Here is a 21964-nt window from a genome sequence, read left to right on the forward strand (position 1 = left end):
AACTCACTATACGCACATGCGGACTCGGAAGTATTTCATCAAACCCCGTAAAATGATGGGAGCATTCATACGCTATGGACTGACGGAACGCTGAAACAGATTGTGGTTGAATAAATTGTGAAAACGTTGAATAGAAAAATGAGAAAAGCACGCTTTTGCATAATACATGACGAAAATTGACATGGTAAAAGAAAAAAATTCCCATTTTCGAATTGGGAAAATTAAGCGCTTTTTAAAAACACCCAATGAAAAAAGCATCTTTAAGGGCTTTTGAAAAACGAAAATAAAAATTAAGCACTCTTTAAAAATGCTACGCACCATGCTTAATGCCCATATTTTTCAAAAAAAGGTTTTGCGTGTACATTATGAGTTGTGTGAGAGCTGCTACCTCACCTTATTGTCTAGCTATTTATATGAAAACCATGCCACCTAACTTTTTAAATGAAAGCACGATAACATAAGCATTTTATTTAAAAAATTACTAATTAAAAATTACTTACTAATTTACTATAAATAAATTTGGTCCCGCAGTGGACTGATCGTTAAGACACGGTTCCTAGCAGATCACAGAAGTCAAGCATCAATGACCACTTGGATCAGTCTGCGTAGAGACCGAGGGTGTGCGGTACTGATCCTCGTTAAACTGTTCTACTGTAAAGTGCTCGACTTCGCGTGCAGGTCGTTGGGCTACCGAAGCGGGGGTGCCATCCCTTCTGCAGAGGATCAAAATTGTGATGGCATGTCTTCGGATCATCCTCAGGGATGTTTCCCAGACCGTCGCCAATAGCCCATTGTGCAGCTCTAGTGCGACGTAAATTAACTACTACCACTACTACTATAAATAAATTTGGAGTGCCATCTTGGAAATTCTAGTGACGTACTCCCAGCTTTAATGGGCATACGAACACTTAACAGAGATCGTATATTAGTTCGTAAATGACAAAAACCAAAACGCTTTCATACCCCGACCTGATCGTTCGAGGGTCGATTTGAGCAACGGAGGAGTCAAAATTATCAAAATCATGTCATGCAGGAATAGCTTTTATTCTCTCTTCTTCATTCTCAAATAGGTTAGTTCATTTTAATTCCTCGTTCGTTCATATTGTTCTCCTTAATGGTAAGCCAAAACTTGAAAATAGTTTTTATCTTTACTTATCTAAGTGACCAAAAAAAAATTTTTTTTTGCAAAAAATAAGTAAATAAGTATTGGGAAGTAAATAAGTATTGGAAGAAGAGAAGTATGGAGGCAAACATATGCAAAGTGATTTAATCAATAAGAACAGAGGAACAAGTTTGAACAAAATAATAAAAGAAAGGAGATAAAAAAAAACAGGTGCTAGAAGGATTGGCTGGAATTTCAGAGTGTAAGAGATAAATTTAAAGCAGATTTACAAATATCCGGAAATAGTAGAATCCTTAACTAAATTATAAAAATTTTCAAAATGGGGAGCCTATCTGCCAACATTGAAGAAATAAAAAAATGAAGCTTTTACTAGCAACATTTTTTGGACTGCAAGTAAAGTTTTGATACATAATGCATGATCATGCAAGTCAAAAAGAGAAATTCAAAATTAGAAATAATATAAGTACTTATATTTAGCGAAATATAAAACATTTATATAAATCTTAATCTAAAGATTTTTTTTAAATCATTACTTATAATTACTTAAACTACAAACACTCAACTGCAGTACTGGCAATAGCATCATCTGTTGAAGAATAAGAGAAATATTTTTGCCATTAGCGGATATTTTATAGCCAAAAACTTTTTTTTCTTTTTAATTTCTTCAAATACTGATAAATGTGAGAATATACAGGTAAACAGGAGATAGTCGTAAAATATAAGAGTATTCGTTAAAAAAAAACAGGAAACTTGGCAGGTATGAGTAGGATTCCCAGAAATCAAGTTCCGTAGATGAACAGAGCTGGAGGATTTTAGCAGGCTAAAACACTGGAGGTGGTATTTCAGTAAGAGAGTTGTTTTAATATAATATTACCTAATAAAAACAGTGTTTTTTTTTTATATATTTATTGTATTTTTTTATATGTCACTGGAATTTGTTGAACGAAATTAAGATTTTTATATAATTATAAAACATATTAATTGAAAAATATTTTGAATGGAAAACAATTTCAATAATTATTTCAATTCCTACTCACCAATAAAATCTTTATGAATAAGGTAAAAAAAATTTTTTTATATTTTTAAATTATGTAGAATAAAAATTTAAAAAAAAAATTGAATAGTAACTAAGAGATATTTTTTAAGAAAAGATTATTTCTTAAAAAAAGTTTCATTTTTAAATTGTAATTGTTCAGTAACTATTTAATCAAATCATTATAAATTTTCTAACTTAAAATAAAGTAGTTTAACATAAATAATTTGTGATATCAACATTACAGGAGACAAAAGTTTCCAATTATTAGTTAAAAATTTTTCATAATTTCAAAAATGTTATAATTTTGTTTTAAATTCTTTAGTTGATGAGTTTTACAACACAGACCATCACACAATTTGGTGCATGTGATTTTTATTGTGCCTTTGATTACCTCATTGATTTACAATTGTTTTCTAATGTTTAAATAATTTTCCATATAAGTTATATTTTTAGAGATCCAGATGCATTATAGGCAAATAGCAAAATATGTTATTTTCACAGATTATCACAATAAAGTTTTATTAATGGTCTGCAACTTATAAACTGATTTCAAATGTATTTAAGTGCGATGACTTCAGATAAGTTTCCGACTTGAATTAAATTAAATAATACTTTTCAATATACATTGTAGTTCTTAAAAATGCAGTAACTTTTTGAATATATTCTGCATAGATATGTTATTATCAAAGGTGGTTAAAATAAGTTTAAAGTATCAAAATCGGGCAATTTTTTTTCTTTTTTTAGAACTGTCAGTTTTGTAATTGAGATATGCTGAACGTCTGTAAGCATACTTAATTGATAAAACTATACTTTTTGTGTATATGAAATTGGTGAAATACGTTTAGTCTAATCTAGTTTTAAAATTTTTGTCACCAAGCAGATATGAAATACAGTAGAACAACAATCATCCAAAGCTCAATTAAATGAAACTTCAGTTGTTCACACTCCTTTACTACATTGGTTGAAGTTTGATAAGAACAATAGATGTCATCTTAGTGATGAACATAGCCACGTTAAAAATTTTCAGGACGTATTGAATAAAAAACCAGACTTTGATAATTTTGACAACAATGAAATAGAATCATATAATGGTAGAACTATAAATCACAATGAAGTACAAGACATGTTAATTAAATGTGTAGAATGGTTTCTGAAAAATCAAAATGAAGCCGATATTACCAGTTTATTGTTGCTATGACAAACCAAAATTTATTTTATAAAATACAGTTTAACAGAAAACAAAAATGCAACACTTTTTTTCCCCACAATACACAATACTATTGTATAATTAATTATAATAAAAACATAAAATTCAAGTAAGTATTTTTTAAGCTTTACTGCAGTCACTATATTTTTAATAACTATACTCATAGTTTGATGATTATACATTAAAAAAAAATCTTTAAAAAAAACCTTGTTATTTGACGATTTTGAGTCTCAGATAATTGAGGTTCTACAGTACCTGTAGACTTGTGTCTTTTTCAAATAATTGCTGCTATACTCCTCTACCCTATGTATCAAGTATCTAAAAATAAGATTCATTGAAAAAAAAGGTCTAAAAAAATATGTTTGTAAGTCCAATATTATCATTAATTATATACCTAAGAGAGGTTGCATGACCTTTATGGCAGTTTGAAATTCCAATAACTACAAAATTATAAACAAACTAACTATCAAGAATTAAACACATAAGAACACACAAATACTTTTATTCAACCTTTAAAATCTGCAATTCACACTATTTCACAAATTAATATTTTGAAAAACTCACACAATCCCTCAGATATCTCTGTACAGTCCTTTCTAAGTCACATATTAAAAAAATATACATTTTTGTCCAATCTTGACATTCCAAAGCACACTAAAATAATAAACTATTCACACCATTATATACATAAACATGAAAATAAGTGCTTTCAGAAAAATTCTTGCTGGAAAGCTTTGCATATAATCACATTATATGCAAATTTCTTTGCATAAAAATTTTACACAACATTTTGGAGTCTATTACGTTATTAGAGACAAAATCGTTTCGGTTCTGGTGATTCAGTGATGTCTAATGTATGTTTCTTTGAACTAGAAGCTCCATTCAAGCTTTTGACATTATCTGTACTAGATTTCTATAAAAGCAAATAAAATTAATATTCATGATTTTAAAATAAAAGTACTCATTAAAATGAAAGTAAATGAAGTACACAATACGAAACTATCATTAGTCAAAAAACAAATATAGTTCAATATACAAAACTCTGCCGCTCACTTCATTTAAGTCAAACTTACTCATACAGAGCAATATTTGCTCATTATAACCGAGTGTTCATAAAAAACAGGTTCATGAAAATTATAAATGTTCCTATATACTACATTTAAAATATAATTTTTGATTTATTAATTTTTATTTTAACACAGTATGAAAGAAGTTAATTAATCTGCATCGAGCTTTCAAATTTTCTTTTCATGTCATTGTTCTTTAGATCAGACTAATAAACTAAAAATCGTTGTCATTTGCACCCCTGTTTTCGAAAAAAGTTCACGTTTGGAATTGACTCATCACTAATTTTCAGTTTTATTTGGAATGCTAAACAAATTTTTCCAAGACAGAAGTAGCTGCAGGGGTCTGTCCAGACATTTTGTGAAAGGTCTGTTTTTGTAAAATTGTGAAAAAATTACTCGAAATTTGAGAATATAAAATAAACGTTAAGTCACATTCTTTAAACCAGGGTCCACTTTTGTGAATTTGTGCAAATGGGGTCCATTATTGCAGAAAAAAAAATTTTTTTTTTCAAGGGTTCTTAAATTGTAAAGATATACAAGATTTTGCTCAACACTGTAAAATTATATTTAAAAAAATTAAATTTTAAAAATTAAATTTTAAAAAATAAATAGCAAATGCAGCCACTAAATTAGCGATGCAACATAAAAATATTTGGCATTTAGCAGATACTGCTGAACGCAGAATATTTCGAACAAATAAAGAAAGAAGCGTCTGACGAAGGCAAAATTTAGTTCGTTTACATATGTCTTTCTCCCCCCCCCCTCCTGGGAAGGGTTCATTCGATTAACAAAACAATAATGAAGATAAACAAATTTGTGAAGGATCCGATTAAAAGATAAATTATTTTCTGAAGGGTCTGTTTTTAAGTTAAAATATTTTGTGAAGGGTCCGTTAATGCAGTGTTCCCCAACCCCTGGTCCAGTACCGGATCAAATAGTATTGGGCCGCCCATTTCATTGAAACTAAATTTAAATTTCTAGGTTTATACCCCAAATTAAAAATATCTGTGTTACATTAAAATTTTATTTATTTTAAAAAAAGGGCCCCCCGAAGGTAGGGACATAAATTTTTTAATGTATCATTGTCTCCGACTACCCCAAGATGGAACCATCTCATTGCAAAGAAATAAGCACAGGATTCTCATTGATTTAACGTTCTAGTAAGTTAAAATGTTGAATCACTTTATATTTATTTTTTGGTGTAACTGTATTTAATTTTGAAGGCATGTTTAAAGACAATTAAATTAAAATTAATAAATCAAAATAAAGTAAAATATAAAGAATCAACGCCCCTCCAGCGGGCCACGGTAAAATTATCAAACGTTGACAGGTCCGTGGTGATAAAAAGGTTGGGGTACACTGCATTAATGGACCCAAATTTCTTCTAAACATACCCCTGAGCTGGATTAGAGAGGTGGAAGTATGAAGGAATTTTATGAATTAAAAAAATCTTGCTCTAGGAAACCATGCTTTGCTCTATAAAAGTGATGCTGCAACTTAACATTTTACCAACTAAGTATTTTCCGATTTTTTTATTCTGAATCTATGCTTTCCTTAAATCAAAGCTCATTATAAGCAATCTTGACTGAACTTTACACTTCATGACAACAATATAAGATAGTTTAATGAAATGTTACGAGGAAGTTTGATGAAAAATATTAGTACAGAATTTTATACTTTCTCTTTAATATAATTTAAGATATATTTGTTTTAAATCATAGAAAGCAAAAAAAAAAAAAAAAATTTATAGTTACTGTATTAAAAATTTGAAAAAATATCAAAATTAAATTACTAAAACAACAATAGGGATGTTAAAAAAGTGGTGTGAGTCAAACGTGGCAGCTTGAATGTTAGAATGATGAGCTGCAGTTCCATGTGAAGCTAATGCTCTTTTTAAGTTTCTATAAGCTTTATTTTGCTTCTTTAAAACAATTGCATAGCAAAAACAAGTGAGTCAAAAGTGGCACATTATAAAAAAAAAGATGTGCTACAGTGCTGATTACCTGGTTACAGTTATAATGCCCCCCCCCCTCTTTTTTTTTGAAAATCATGAATAATATAGATATAATCATGAATAATATATATGAGACAAGACAAGGAAGAATATTTTTATTTTTAATTCTGCTTTACAATAAAATTTGCATTCCTATTATCTTAATGTATAAAAAAGTATCCACATTTTAATTATACTACAGATAGCAGCTGGAAAACTTAATGTTATAAGAACCTTCATATTACAGGTTATAATTAATACTTATTTTTCACATTACTAGCATACTAATTTTTATTAAATTTTTAATAAATATTTTTATAAAACTGTGAAAAAATTTATTCAATAAACTTTGCTCACTTACTAATCAAAATATAACTACACGTTTTTTAATCTCTAATTTTGAGGAAAAGCAAAACATGATTAAGAAATGAAACTCAAAATCAGGTAAACTTTTTTGAGTTCAAAAGTTTATTTCATCTCTGTACCTCTAGATTGTTTCACATGTTATTTGGTTTAAGTTAAACTAAGGCTGCTTCTATTTCATTAAAAATTAAGACTATGGATATTTTGTGGAGAATCTGTTTCTGCAATAATTTATTTTCAAACAATAATTAACATGTTTTTATAATACTGCATGCAAAAAATGTAACATACAAAGTTGTCTGAAACATTAAGCTTTCATAATTTTGATGTCTATATTAAACAATTTGGGAGAGTAGCACAAATTATTATATCATCTTTAAATTTTTTGCAAGCTGCAGAAAGCTAACCCCAAAACAACTTGAAATCTTTGTTTTTAAATTAATAGAGAATAAAAATATATACACAAACACTTTCCTCACATAAATATTCAAAATTGTAAGGATAACAACTATGAACAACATAAGAACATGAGAAATAACAATTTCAGATTGGTCATAGAAATGGGGAATTATTTGCTAGAATAAAAAAAGAACAGTGCCATCATAATATATTACTTACCTCTGCACTTTGTTTTTTGGCAAATTTATCAGTCCATTCTTTAGCATGCTTTAAAAAACTTTCTCGATTTGACTGGTATTCTTGAGCCTAAAAAAGTTTGATTTTAAAAAAATTAGTTTCCTCTTTAAGAAAACATGTAATTTACAAGGCTGGTTTAACTAATGTAAAATGAACATTTCAAAGCAAAGATAAAAAAAAAATCATGTACTGCTTTGTTCAAAATCTTCATATTTTCATCAAGCATAATAAAACTCAGGAAAGTTCTAAGAGCTGTCTTACTTACAAAGTACATTTTACTAGTTAGCTTCAGAAACATAATTTTGAATTATATTATATATATATATATATATATATATATATATATATATATATATATATATATATATATATATATATATATATATATATATATATATATATATATATATATATATATATATATTAGTATTTAAAGCATAAATCAGAAAGGTACAGAAATAGTGGGAAATATCAATTCCTAGTATTTCTTTTCAATTTAAGATAATTTTTTCAGTACATTTAACTATACACTGTTTTACTAAACAATATTATTATAACTTTAAATACAGTAGAATTTTAATTGATAATTTCTCCTAAGGTAATGCCTTGTGAATAATAAATACAAAAGAAGACAACAGTAGGTTAATATAAAACACCAAATAATAATTTAATAAAGTAATAAATTTATAATGCAGAAAATTTCAGTTGAAAATATAATGTACTTCTCTATAAATTAGTGTCTCTTGTTGTTTTGAAGGTTTAAGGTACATCAACAAAACTCAGCACAGGTGGTGATTCTGTTTCCCTGACTTCATCAGTGTGATTCGTAAAACTTTGATTTCTATACTGTACATTAAACTACAAGTTAGATTAACTTGCACATAAAGATCAAGCATAGTGAGTGGTCTTTTACTCCAACTGTAACAAATCCTTATCTTCGTTTTCATCATTAGCATTAGAGAGCTATTGCTTTTCTTCATAAAATAACCTCAATATTTTCTTTCAAATGTTGGTAATATTTTTGAATGTTTGATTGTACGTTTGAAAAACGAAACAATTTAAAGGAGAATAACTTTATATAAATTAATATCGCAGTAAAAAATTTCTGGACCATCCTTGTAATTCATTTAACAGACAATATATTTCAGTAAGATATTATTTACAGTAGATATTATAAAGGGCACATTATTTTTTTTTAATTAACATTAATTAAAAACACTCAATTTTAAAAGATAACTACTTAGTACAATGTAAAACAAACTTAATAAAAATAACCACAGAATGTTTTATAACACAGTTTAGAAAAAAAGATAAAACTTATTCTGCGGAAAAGAAGTGACATACTTATGACCCCAAGAAAAAAAAAAAAAAAACTCATAGAAAACATATAGATACCAGTAATGGCTCTGATAATTTAAAAACAAAATGCTTACTTTATTTCCAGCTGCCAAACAAAAAAAAAACTATTTAAAAAAATGAAAAAGCAGAAACTCTTTTTCTTTTAATATAGAATCTTTAATGTTTTTTTTTCCTTTCCAATATAAAACTGGAAAAAGCAGATTCAGTAAAAACTGTAGTGAAAAATGTTAAGCTTTTTCAGAAACATACATAGTATATCCAGCAATCAAAAGAGTACGCTTGAGGTAAACTACAATAATGGATACAAGAGCTAACTCAATTCTAACGAAGGAATGATTCAGGAAAAAAAACACAGCATATGAAATATGTTGATCAGGGGTCTGTCTAGATCTTTCAGAGAGGTACCTATTTTGTGAAAATTTAGACATAATTTGTGAAAAATTAAAAATTATATTTAAAAATTAACACAAAAATATGGATTTATTGCTTCTTACGGGATACAAAAATAAAATTTTAAGAAAAAGTATTTTGTGAAACTACCGTTTTTCCTAAAGTTGAATTTGTGAAGGTACCGCTAAACGGTAGTAAATGCGGTCTGGACAGACCCCTGTAAATGCTATTATTTTGCTCCTTCCTACCACCTCAATTAGAAAACAAATAACCCTACACTCCTACTTGTTATTTATCATTAGAATCACAAGCACATAAGTCGGATGACTGGCGAAATTACTTCGGTCACTGAAAACAATATATTTCATAGGATAATAAAAATATTTTAAAAGCATATTTAACATTTAAAATGTCTTAATTACATATGCCTTGAAAATCTGACAAGAAAAATATGAAATCCATTTTCATAATATGAAAAAGATAATCATTAAAATAAGTATTAAACAGAAAACATTATGTCTATTGAAAATAGAACTAAAAGTTTATGGATTTAATTTTAATACAGAACATTACATTACTATTTCATTAAACAAACAGTCAGTTAATTTATTTCAACTCCAATACAGTAAAAAGAACCAAAATTTTAAATTAAAAAAAATTACTAGAAACTCACTATTTCACTCATGAGAGGATCATCGAAATTTGGTTCTGACATAAGCAATTGTATTCCAATCAACACACTGGACAAATTTAAGCATGGTTTCCAAGAGCCCTGAAATAAACATAATACACACTAAAGAGGATGCTACCATGGAAAAAAAAACTTCATTGCAAGTTCTTCTCAACCTACAAGAGCAATTGATAATTTAAAGTAAAGAATAAGTGAGAAGTAACCCTAAAATAATCTATAAAGCTTTAAAAGCTGAAACTTTTTTTAAAAAAATTCAAAATAGATTAAGGCAAAATTACTCAGTGGGCAAGTAATCTTGCAATAATTTGTTTGCATTGTGACATTTTAAAAATATTATTTCAGCATTTAAAGCTTCATAATTTATTTTAGGTTAACCTGAATTCCCTTTCTCTACACTTAAAATTTTAAAACACCCATGTGTGAAACAAAATTTGCCATAAAATTTTTTTTTCGTAGTATGGCATCCTCTTAAGATTTAGATTATGAGAAGATTAAAAACTTGTCTCACTATACATAAAAATCTAATGATGGTGTCGCAGTTTTTCATTTTTATTGGCTGGAAAATCACATGGTAGGATCTAGTTTTCCCACATTAATTTTCATATTGGTTTGGTTGTCATCAGCATAAAATTGATATAAGTCATAAGGGAGCTGCTTTCTTATACATATTTTTGCATCCCTAGTTTAATGGTATTTACCTGTACTGTTATTGCGTTTTTCATTTTGCTTGTTTTCTAAATTAAGAGCTCCAAAAAGATTGAATTTATTATTATTGTTGTTAAAATAATGTAATTCTACATTACATTTTAGGATGAAGTTATTTAAATTAAATGTCTGATCCTATTAATCGTTTCACAATTATTAAGTCTTTGGTGCAAATTAAATTAATATACCATTATTAATTACAGTTAAAGAGATTCGTTAAATGATTTAAAGCTTAACTTTCAGCTTCATGCACAAAGTGATGAATGTAAGAATTGTATTTAAAATACACCTACTTTTGTTTGTTAAGCAAAAATATTAAATTATAGTAGTGAACTCACCAAATTTGTTATAACAATATACTTTTAATTTTAAATGTTATTTCAAAAAATGATTACTTAGAAAAATTATTCATGCTCACTAATATATCATAAGGGAAGGAAATAGTTGGACACAGGAAGTGGCAGGACAAGTGTTCTTTTTAGTACATATATTTTTAGTTGAATAATTTCAACTGCTTCATGCCAAGTAACAGCAATTATTGTGAAGCAATCATCGAGGTGGATGACCGTCAGTGAACAGGGGCCTTAGCCTCAGTAAATAATAAAATATTAGAAAAATATCACATTAACAGCATCAAAATATATTTTACATAAAAAATTGAAATACAGTAAATTCTAAATTATACTCAAGCAAGTTTTTTTCTTCTCCAGATTAATAATGTATATCTATTTGAGTAACGTAACAATCATTATGATAATGAAGGAAAATATAGAGGGAAGTTTCCGTCAATACATTAAGTTTTATCTATTAAATCTATACACTTAAATGTTTCACCTAAATGCAAAATACTTAGGCAGAGATATGGAATGCACAGAATAAGAATTATTTATTATTAAAAAAACATATTGAATGGAAACTGATTATCCAGGTTTTTGAATATCTTACTGATGAGCAAAACTTAAAAGGATAATTGGTTTCAAAGAAAAGAGAAGTGTTTACTTGAGGTGGTAGCTTTAAGGTGTCCAAACAAATTCTACCAGAATCATCAATATTTGGGTGATATACAGGAGTGGCAAATCTAACATTAGGCGGTACAAATGGATATCTAAAATATAAAAAAGATAGAAACAAGAATCAATGTACTGATATAATAGTCTGAATAACATAATAAGTATCTTAAAAAACCTTTTAAAAGTTATTTGTACAATATGCCCTAGGAATTAGTTAATTTTTAAGTGATTTTGATAAAATAATTTATTAGACTATGTAAAAGTAATTATTTAAAATTTTTATAATTCAATTAATCAAACATCAAAAAACTTAACTAATTTAATTCAAGCCAAATCCTTTTAATCCGATGACATTAGTTCACATGACTGTGTTATACTTATGAATGATAATATGAAGAAAAATCTACTATAATTATTTTTAGACAATGAGGAAACCACAGAATGAAAATTTTTATACTAGTTTTTTTATAACACAAAATCTAAAAAACTGAAATCAATCTTATTATAACTTTTGAACACCATGATTCTCAGCGTATTATCAAAGTTTTATTTGAAATATTTCGGAATAAGAATTTATTTCATGCATCAGTAAGAAATACTATAATAATAATAACAGATGAGCAATAAATAACAAATAACAAGCTGCACCATTTAAAACAAAAGTAATAGACATGATGATCTAGTGATATCAAAGAATCAGGAACTGATTTTCCACACACACAAAAAAAATAATAATAAAGAAATAAATGTTATGAAATATGTTGTACTATGTTGACTATTCTAAATTTAATTATTTAATTAAATCACCTTAATTAAAAGATCACATAATTTGTTTTACACCTTTAAATTTAAGCTTAAGATACATTAAGAATTATAAATTTGTTGTCTGAAAAAAAGAAAAGGAAAAAAGGTCAATTTAAGATTTACTGATAGGAAAATTTACTTCATTGAAATTTGTTAGAAAATCAGTGTTGGCAAGATTTTTGACAATTGACCATCTTATCCGGTTTTAACAGTTATTTCAAAAATCTCTTTCAACAACTATCAAAAATTTAAAATTTTCATGTCAGGTTATTAGTTATCATAAATATGAAGTATTTATAAACAAAGATACAGATTAAATTACAAGTGATCAATCAATTATGTTCTTGAATTATTTTGACATAGAACTTTTTTCCATTTGACAATTGCTGTCAAAAACCCAAATTTTGGCTTAGAAAATATTAAATATAAATAAAAATATATAAAATTGCAATTTATCTGTTATTTTAATTATTAAAAATAAAAATATAAAAACAAAAATCCTATAAAAAAATTATCTTATTCATTATAGATAAAATCAATTTCCATTTACTTTCATTTTAAATTCTCCTTCCGAAGTAAGCAATTACAAAGAAATAGTTTTCAAGCTTTCTGTACTCCAAGTTCACTTTTCAGTTTTGCATGAATAAGACTGAAATTCGAAATTATTCTTTAGATTTATGCCGAGCCTTATGCATATACTAAACCTACCTAGACCTACTAAAACTATTAGAAGATAATAAAAGAATATGTAAATAGAAATTTTTTTAAATAACTAGACCTGAAAATTTAAATTTTTAGTTAACGGTCAGTGGCCGGAAGACTAATAACTTAGCAGTCACTTTTTACCAACAGTAACAAATATTGACAGGTCTTTTCATTTAACAGCCACTTTTTCAAACTTTTCTGTTGGTATTAAATGATTATTTTATTTGAAAAAATTCAATTTAGAAAAATTCTGTGACTTATAAAAAGTTCTTTCAACAATAAAGTATTAGAAATAAGTGAAAAATGTAGTTAAAAATACTGATTTTAAACAAGTTTTTTCAAAAAAAATATTTGGGGATACAAAATGCATTTAAATAAAATATGTGAATTATTAAGGAACTGCTCTTCCACGTGAATCTTTCCACCAGATTCTGAAGGAAGAAAATTTTGACGGGAGAATTTGAAAATTTTGTTTTCCAGAGTTTTTTCTTGCTTTGATGTACTTTCACCATTAATTTTTTTTTTAAAAAAAAGAAAAAAAGACAGACTGTTCATTTAATTTAAACCATTTTTTTTGTAATAATATTTATTCAACTAATAACTGAACTAAATATTGAAAGCAACTTAATTAAATCCGTCAAATGATTGAGTGAAAAAACTATTAACTCATTTAAACAAACATTTGTATTTTTTGTAAATTAGAATAGTTTACTGACCAGGTTTAGATTATAGTTATGATTTTTTTTTTGGTCAAATAGTTCCTGAGAAATCAAATTTTAAGTATCTGACCTTTTTGAAATTCAATTTCACAGGTACTATTTGACCAATTTTGCAAAAAATTTTATATTTTGCCATAAATTACATTCTTTAAAATAAACCCAAAAATTGTAAGCCTTACAATTCAAAATTTTTTTGACCAACATTTCTGTCTCTGATTTCGTAACTCAAAATATTATCCGCACATATTAATCAGCATATTTGAGGTCACCCTCTCAAAGTATTAATACTGAGTCCCAGAACATGAAGGATTCGATCATTAGATCAAAATTTACTCAGGGTGGTCCGTTTTTTATTTTGCGCACTGTCCATATAAGCTGGGTTTTGGAAAATTCTCAGGGTCTAATATTTCCTCAGAACAAATTTTCTTTTTGGTTTAGTACAATAACTTTTCATAGTATTTTTGGGAAGAAGAGTTTATATATTGTTAAAATCTTTGATAATAAAAATAAAGAAAAAAATTCATAATTTAATTTGGCACGAAATTTGAATTAACAAGCCTGTGTTTAAAATAATAGAGATTAAAATGTATTGAAATAATAATAATTTATTAAATTAAATGTCCCACTAAAAAATTTAAGAAATTATAAACTAATACACAAATTGACACAGGTTTTTCAATTAGGAAACATTTCGCAAAGCAGCACATTTAACAATAAAAATTTCATAGGGAATTCTTTTAGACCAAAAAGTTAGTCCTGGACTATTTGAATTTCTTCCAAAACCTTGTTCTTGCATTAAGAGATATTCTGCTCCCCTGCATATAATTTTTTATAGGAGATCAGACAATTATTGGCGACCACTTTAATTTTACTTAATCTAAAAACTCTGCCTAATTGTTGTATGGAAGAACTAAAATAAATATTTATATTGATAATAATTAACAACAAATATAATATAGACTGAATTGTTATAATATAATTAAATAATATTGATCTAAAATATTAAGATTGCCATGCTTAAAAAAAAAAAAAAAAAAAAAAAAAAAAAAAAAGTTTTAATAATTTTGGCTACCTTTTTAATACATTATATATAATATAAATAATAATTATAATATATAATGCAAGTATTGTGTCAATTTACTATCTAATAAAATGTCCACACTGACAAAAATTAAACTTTTCCTATGTGTTTGACAGATAATGACAGGTTTCTGATGTGATAAGTCAAAAACCAGTTTTTGACAAGAAAAACCCAACCCTGGTTGAAATACTTCTGTTTTTTTTATTATATATATATATATATATATATATATATATATATATATATATATATATATATATATATATATATAATACATCAAAACTTTTCATAAACTAACACAGCATCTGTAACCAATATGATAAAAATTATCCATAAAATTACAGCCTTTATTGTAAATTGTATACATAGTGTTATGATTTATTCAATTAATATATAAATGTCAAAAGGTATTTAGACTCATTTAATACGACCAGAAGAGCAGTTTGAATATTTATACCAGACTTTCAAATTATTAAGTAATAAACTTTGCATTACAAACACTAACATTTCTTTATAATATTTCAGAGCACAATTAACTAAGGAAAAAATTTTGGTACTTTTCAGTTAGCATAGCCCAAAAAAAATTCAACAAATCAATTTTTAAAATTCTCTTTTATAAAAAAAAATTATATGTGTTTAAAAAATTAATAAAAAAAAAGCATTATTTAGAGACTTTTTGCAAACAAAAAAGTATAAAATTTTCATAACTTTGCTAAGAATAGAAATATCTGCTTTCAAACTCGAACTATAAAGGATTGTATACATAATCGATAACAGAGGCAAAATACAATTCTCAGCCTAAAACAAAAACTAACTAAACTTTTTCGATTGTTGCAGAAATAAAATTAAAATTTTAAATAGCTAAAGTTCACATCTATATCAAGGCAATCAATAAACCAATAAGCAATCATGTCAATTTATACTTTTCCCTTTCAGAATTTAAAACATGTTTATATGAATAACATCTCGTACTTCATTATTATAATTTTTCAATAATTACAGTTAAATATAATTTTCATCAATATTCGTTAAATCAATCAGATTGCCACATTAATTTTGTACATTCCACATCAATTTATAAAAAAAAAAAAGAAATTGTGGATTCAGTGTGTCATGCCTCCATGTTGTGATGGCGCTGTAATCAAGGTAGATGTTGTAAAAAGACAGAGGAGGGAACGCTCTGATGGAGAGCGGAAGCGAATTGTTTAGGTGGATTGGTTATATTAATTTTCTTCAAACTTCATTTTTTTTCTTTGTTAATAAATATTTGTGTTGTTAACTGGTTACCATTTATTTGGCCAATTGTGATTTTGGGAAGTATCTGAGTGAAGAAGGGAAAAGGAGGAAAGAATTATACATAATATCACACAGTGTATGAAAAATAAGTTGACGATAATTTATAAGATTGATTTTATTAAATAATTTAAACCCATATTACAATGAGCAGTTACTTATTTTTTAAGTTTTGTCAATGCTGGTCTTGCCATTTGAATTTACATCAGCTTTAAAAATAAGTATTTTTGTAAAAACAAAATTTTACACAAAGCATGTAAAAAAAAATATTTATGTTAAATTTAAAAACTGATTAATGTATTTTTATAAAAGTATACAAGACAAAGAGTTTGTGAAAAAAATAGTAACTGCTAACATTCTCAGAACAACTTGTTTTAGAATTAATTAAAAAAAAAAGACAACAAATGAAATAATATGCTATAAAATACCTATCAGGAATCTGAATATCGATTTGAAATACGCCGTCTTCATATGGAGTACCATCTGGTCCAACAATACCTATATAAAAAGAAAAAAATCATTAAAGTGAGGGAAAACATCCATAAAAAAGTTAGAAGAGTGAAATTAATTCATTAAAATGAATCAACATATTAAAAAAAAATCAAATGCAAATAAAATAAAGATCTTGATTCTAAAATTAAAACTACAAAAAAATTTAGTGCTTTTTGTTAACAACTTTTCCATGGCAAAACAATTTTCTATTTTTTATAAAGAAACAAATACTTATAGATAAACTTTGTTATTTATTTAAAAACCTTAGCAAAGAGTGCTGGTAGTCATACTTTTTTTTCCTTTCTGTTATAGTGATAATTCAAGAAAAATCTTCTTTAATAATATTGTTAATAATTTTATTGAAGTAGTTATAGAAAATGGTTGCAGATTTAGTTAGATAAGTATTAGACCCACACGTGATTGTTCTAAATTTTATAGGAATTTAATGAATTTTAGGACTGATAATTAAGTAAGGAAATTCAATATTGCTAATTTCAATTTTTAACCTTTTATACAAAGTTAAAAAAATTTTAATGACAATTTAAGTTTAAAATAGTTACTAAGTTTAAAATTTTTACTATTTCTTAATTCCTTGTTTAAAAGTTCAGCATAGAATTTTTTACAGAAGATTGCATAATTATTGATAGCTTTGTCTGTGGTTGCTCAATTGATTGAACAATTTTAGAAAAATTTATTTAATTGTTACTGTTATTTAAATTATCCTTATTATTGAAAACAAAGTTTTTAAAGTAATAATAGACACCCCATTTCCATTTTAATAGCATACCTTTAGGTAGGTATGCTAACAGAAATCTATTCTAGAAATCTAAATCTAGGTAAAGAGAATCTATTTGATTCTGCTAGATCTTTGAAAGCATGGGGCCCAGAACTTCCAAATTTTTGCATCCTTTCTTTTATACCAAAGGTGAAATCCTGATAAAAAGTAATATAACATATTTCAGAGATAGGCATGAAAAGTAAATCAGGAAATATAATCATGTTTATATCTTCTATGTATTCTATACTTTCAATACTTAATTGAATCAGTAACAACTTGAAAAAAAATTGAAACTATAATTTCAGAATGCTCATTATATCATTTGAAATAACAGTTCGCTAAAGATGGGATTAAACAAGCATCAATGAGAATGGAAAAGCATTCTTGCAGAATTATTTTCTCCCTCTGCAGATTAATAAATGCAGGAGGAATTTTTTTTTTTTTAGAGTTTGGTTTAATTTTATCATCAAAACCAAAATTAATCTGCAATGAAAGTTGCCTTAAGTCTACCATATCATTATTTTTTTTTTCCGATCGTGAATTATGCTTTGAGGCGAGCGTCATAACTATTTATTGGCATTCTGCCTGTAATTTTTGTTTTGACGCACTATAGTTTGTAAACGGAAATACTAGTACCAATAAGAGACATTCCATTAAATCATACACAAGATTTCCAACAATAGAAATTAAATATTATATACAGAAAAATACAATAATCTATTTTAAAAAAAAAGCACTTCAATAGTATTAAAATTTATGGATACACTTGTTAAGATTTAATGTACCTAAAGGTCTTCCAACCAGGGGTGGGCCTAAGGCAATAAAAGGTAAAATGGGACAATTGAATTAAAATCTGACTCAAAATGGCTTAAACATGATAAAGTTAACATGACAAGCAGAGTTTTATGTACAATTTAAAAAATATACATTTTTTAGAGTGATTAAAATAATTCTAAAAAATTTCTTTCGTATTAAAGAAAGCGAATTGTTCAGAAAAATTGAAGAAATCTTCCGGATCTTTTATTTTAGCAGAATGTGAACTTTCCATTTTCAACTCTTACTTTTTCAAAACTAGAAAACTTTTCATTCACTTTGATTACTAACTTAAGAAAAGAAAACTTGTTTGGAAACATTTAAAAATGATTTTCTGTCAATAATAGGTACAGGGTATCTGCTACATTTTAGAATTTTTGCTACATCAAGAATTTTTCATGACTTGACGAAGTTACTATTTTCTCTGACAAAAATGTAACAATACATTTAAAAAAGCAATATAATAACATTAATTGAAATGATAGGTACAACCAAAACTGTCATACTCTGCATCTTCATATTTATAAATTTTAAATTTAAAAAAAAAAGTAAAGAAAGAGTCGAAGCAATAAAATAGCTGAAAAAAATACATAAGCAAATATTTTGTTGTGCAGAATTATATTCTTTTACTTATTAAGATACTTTTCTTGTTCATCGAAAAGAAAAGAAACACTCCCAATTTTTCTGTTTTCATTTCGGAATAAAAAAAATTCTTCAATGACTGGCTTGCTTCAGCTAGAATTTTAAATTGATAAAATAAAAATAATAATAAAAATTCCGAAATCACAGGAAGTTTAAAAGATAATTCGCTCTAGAAATGAAGTTTTTTCTTTCATTTTTTTAAAGAACACCATATCTTTAGTGGAGATTTTGTTACAAATTCAGATATTCAGGACATCATGAAATGGGGGGTGGGTAAATTCCATTTTAAAAATTAGATTTTTCAGCGACCTAAATCCATGAATTTTCATGATTTTTTTTTAAAAAATAGTTAAAATAATGACAAATTTTATTCAAAACCAAAATTCATGACTTTCCAGGTGCGCGGATACTCTGTAGGTAAAAAAATTCTCTGAAGGAAATTTTGGTTGATGGTTATAAATTCATCCTATACATAAATTCATTATGCATCCATAATAACTTTTTAAAAAAAATGCTAAAATATCTTTCTCAATTTTTGCTCACTTGATTATCAAAAACGAATATTTTAGGAAAAATTTAAAAACAGGTGCTTAACATATAAAACAAAGAACAAGTCAAAAAAATTATATTAAACTTTTCTTTTCTTGAAAAAAAAATACACTTACATTAATAGAAATCTTGTTTATGCTTAGAGTACGATAAATTATTTTAGAAAGGCAATATGGAACAGGTGAAGATATATCATTTTAGGCCTTTTTCTAAAGTAACAAAAATTATCTTCTAGAAAACGAAACTTTTTAGTTTAAAGGCATCTTAATTAGAAATTACTTTTTTTCTACTTTAAAATTTTGCATGACTGAAAATAATTTTCATACTTGCTTGCAACTGCTGCACGTTTTCAGTTTGCCAGCATGAAATACCATGAAGTGAATGAGTATGAAATCTTTCCATTTCTTTCTTAAGTCTCATAAGAAACTGCATGATGGTTAAAGGATGAAATCTAGGAGGAGTAGAAGTGAGACATTTACATCATGAAAGATCCCGAAAGGCTTTTAATTACATATTATTTGCATATTTAAAATATCATTTAATAAATAACTAATTAGTATCTTAATAATTACAAGCAAAAGACAACAATTTCAGGTATACATAAAAACGAGATACAAATAGAAAAAAAGAGAGAGGGAACTGTTACAGTGTCTGTAACATTTCAACCAAAATATAGTTCATCACAAACTAGAGGCTAAGTTTTTTAACATTTTATTACAATCACTAGTGAAAAGAATTTATGCGTTTTTCAAACAATTTCACTTGAAATTATAAGTATTGCGCAGTAAATAACAATCGTTAGCAAGCAGCTACGATAAAACGTATACTTTAACAGTATAAGCAATTAACTATTCAGTTACCTAAACTTTATTCCGATTATATAAATTTTTTTTTAGTTAAATTTTCTCATCTGACAATCGTAGAACACTATCAATAACCAACCTCTATGCTCCCCAAAAACTAGACCAAAACAAAAATTTGAAAATAGAAAATTACTTCAAATGATGAAAGTTGCAGTGCCAGAACATTTATTCTGGAATTAAATATAATTTCTTTTGCTATCTTGTTAAAATCTTATAAATTATTTTTAATTAATTATAATTAGTTTTTAAGGAAGCATTTTACAACTGATATTAAAATTAAAGATATTTTGTAATTTTTTCATTTTTTTCAAAATGTTTCAAGATGGCAACACTTAAAATGAAAACTTTGGTTGCGTTCCAATATTCGCACCGGTGACACTGGTTACACGAAAGCGAACTAGTCACGTGATCTCAGTTCACACCGTAATTTAGGAACGATCGGTGCGGTTAGGTCAGTTCTGGTTGCCATTAGCAACCAGAAGCAGACGCTCTCCTCTTTCGGAATCTTTGAGAAAAATATATTAGTGATAACAAATTTATTTTTTGTTCTATTATATTTATTTCTTGATCATTCTATTTTTGCATTACTTGTTAAAGAATATATATTTCTAGACTTTTAAAACTGTTTCATATAATAAAGCAAAATATCATGATTAGTTTCAGTTTATCTTATTTATTTTTTAAGTAAACTAAAAATAGAAAGTAAAATTTCTGTTTCTTATTGCATATTTTTCCTATTTAAATGTTTATTTTAAAATGCATCCATCATCTCAGTAATTTTTGTACTTAAATATTTAACAAAATTAAAGAGAAAAATAAAAATCTGCTTAGTACAATTTTTATTGTTTTTCTTTGAAATATTTTAGAAATCAAATTTTTGAAAAATTAAAGAGTTTTGATTTTTTAAATTTAAAAAAAAATATATACCTTGCTTTAAGCTTCATTCTTCATGTAAATAGCGTAATTAATTGACTTTAAATACATAATAAACTTACTTTTATAATGAATTTTCTAAAGAGAGCAACTTTATCTTAATATAATAAGATCTTTTAAAATGTAAATTTGATAGCATTTCAAATACATGAGATGGCATCTTTGAAATGTCTCTCATTGTTAGCTTAAATGTCAATGACAAACAGTCAAAATAAGTTTAAAATTTGATTGCTAGAATTTAGAAAAATTAACACAGCTTCTATTTTGATAGAGATGGTATATGGTGCAATGTTTATGAGCAAATTGACTTCAACTGTGTAATAAATATATTTTCATAGTGAAATTTTTCACGAAAGCTAATTTGTTTACATGAAGAAATTTTAAAGTGAAGCTTCCTCAGTTCCTCAAACAAAAATTGAAAGTAACCATGTGTTAGATAAGACTAAAAAGATCAAAATTCAGTTGAGATTTTTTTATTAGCTGCAGTTTAAGCATTTATAAAAAAAAGAAGTTACATAATTTTTATTAGTGACAATATTGTAAGATATTTTTTACTAGCCACCTTTGGCGAGAAGCTAAGTCACCTTTCAAAATTATCTTGTGCAATATATAAACTTTAACGGTAATCAAGTCGAATGCAGAGCACAACAGTATTTAAATACTTCAAACCCAACTCCAATCCTAACAGCATAATTAGTTTTAAAAAATATAT

The 21964-nt window shown here is 26.4% G+C and overlaps 1 protein-coding gene across 3 annotated transcripts; it reads right to left on the bottom strand.

The window, feature by feature from the left end:
- Positions 1-3852: 3852 nt before the first annotated feature.
- Positions 3853-20469, bottom strand: LOC107436080 (ubiquitin-conjugating enzyme E2 T). Of its 3 annotated transcripts, none has more exons than XM_016047643.3 (7): positions 20317-20469; positions 19783-19907; positions 16611-16680; positions 11570-11675; positions 9848-9946; positions 7408-7494; positions 3853-4279 (listed from the first exon to the last, which is right to left on the bottom strand). In XM_016047643.3, the coding sequence occupies exons 2-7, from the start codon at positions 19886-19888 to the stop codon at positions 4175-4177; spliced, it is 573 nt and encodes a 190-aa protein (XP_015903129.1). In that variant the 5' UTR covers positions 19889-19907; positions 20317-20469; the 3' UTR covers positions 3853-4174. The 3 variants fall into 3 exon arrangements, with proteins under 3 accessions (XP_015903129.1, XP_015903130.1, XP_042895735.1); XM_016047644.3 differs by having other exon boundaries at positions 20399-20459; XM_043039801.3 differs by lacking the exon at positions 20317-20469 and adding an exon at positions 20029-20147.
- Between the last annotated feature and the right edge of the window lie 1495 nt (positions 20470-21964).

This window comes from Parasteatoda tepidariorum, chromosome 2 (assembly GCF_982258835.1).
Source record: "Parasteatoda tepidariorum strain Cologne lab strain chromosome 2, Ptep-v5.0, whole genome shotgun sequence".
In the NCBI taxonomy this organism is placed as follows: Eukaryota; Metazoa; Arthropoda; class Arachnida; order Araneae; family Theridiidae; genus Parasteatoda; species Parasteatoda tepidariorum.

Bases quoted from the DNA above. Each gene is read 5' to 3' on its own strand.
- LOC107436080 (XM_016047643.3), bottom strand. From the start codon at position 19,888: ATGCAGTTTCTTATGAGACTTAAGAAAGAAATGGAAAGATTTCATACT. The intron at 16,681-19,782 runs GTATGAAAATTA...CTTTTTATATAG, and splicing joins CGTGCAGCAGTTGCAAGCAA to GTATTGTTGGACCAGATGGT. The intron at 9,947-11,569 runs GTAAACACTTCT...TGTTTATTTCAG, and splicing joins CCTTAAAGCTACCACCTCAA to GGCTCTTGGAAACCATGCTT.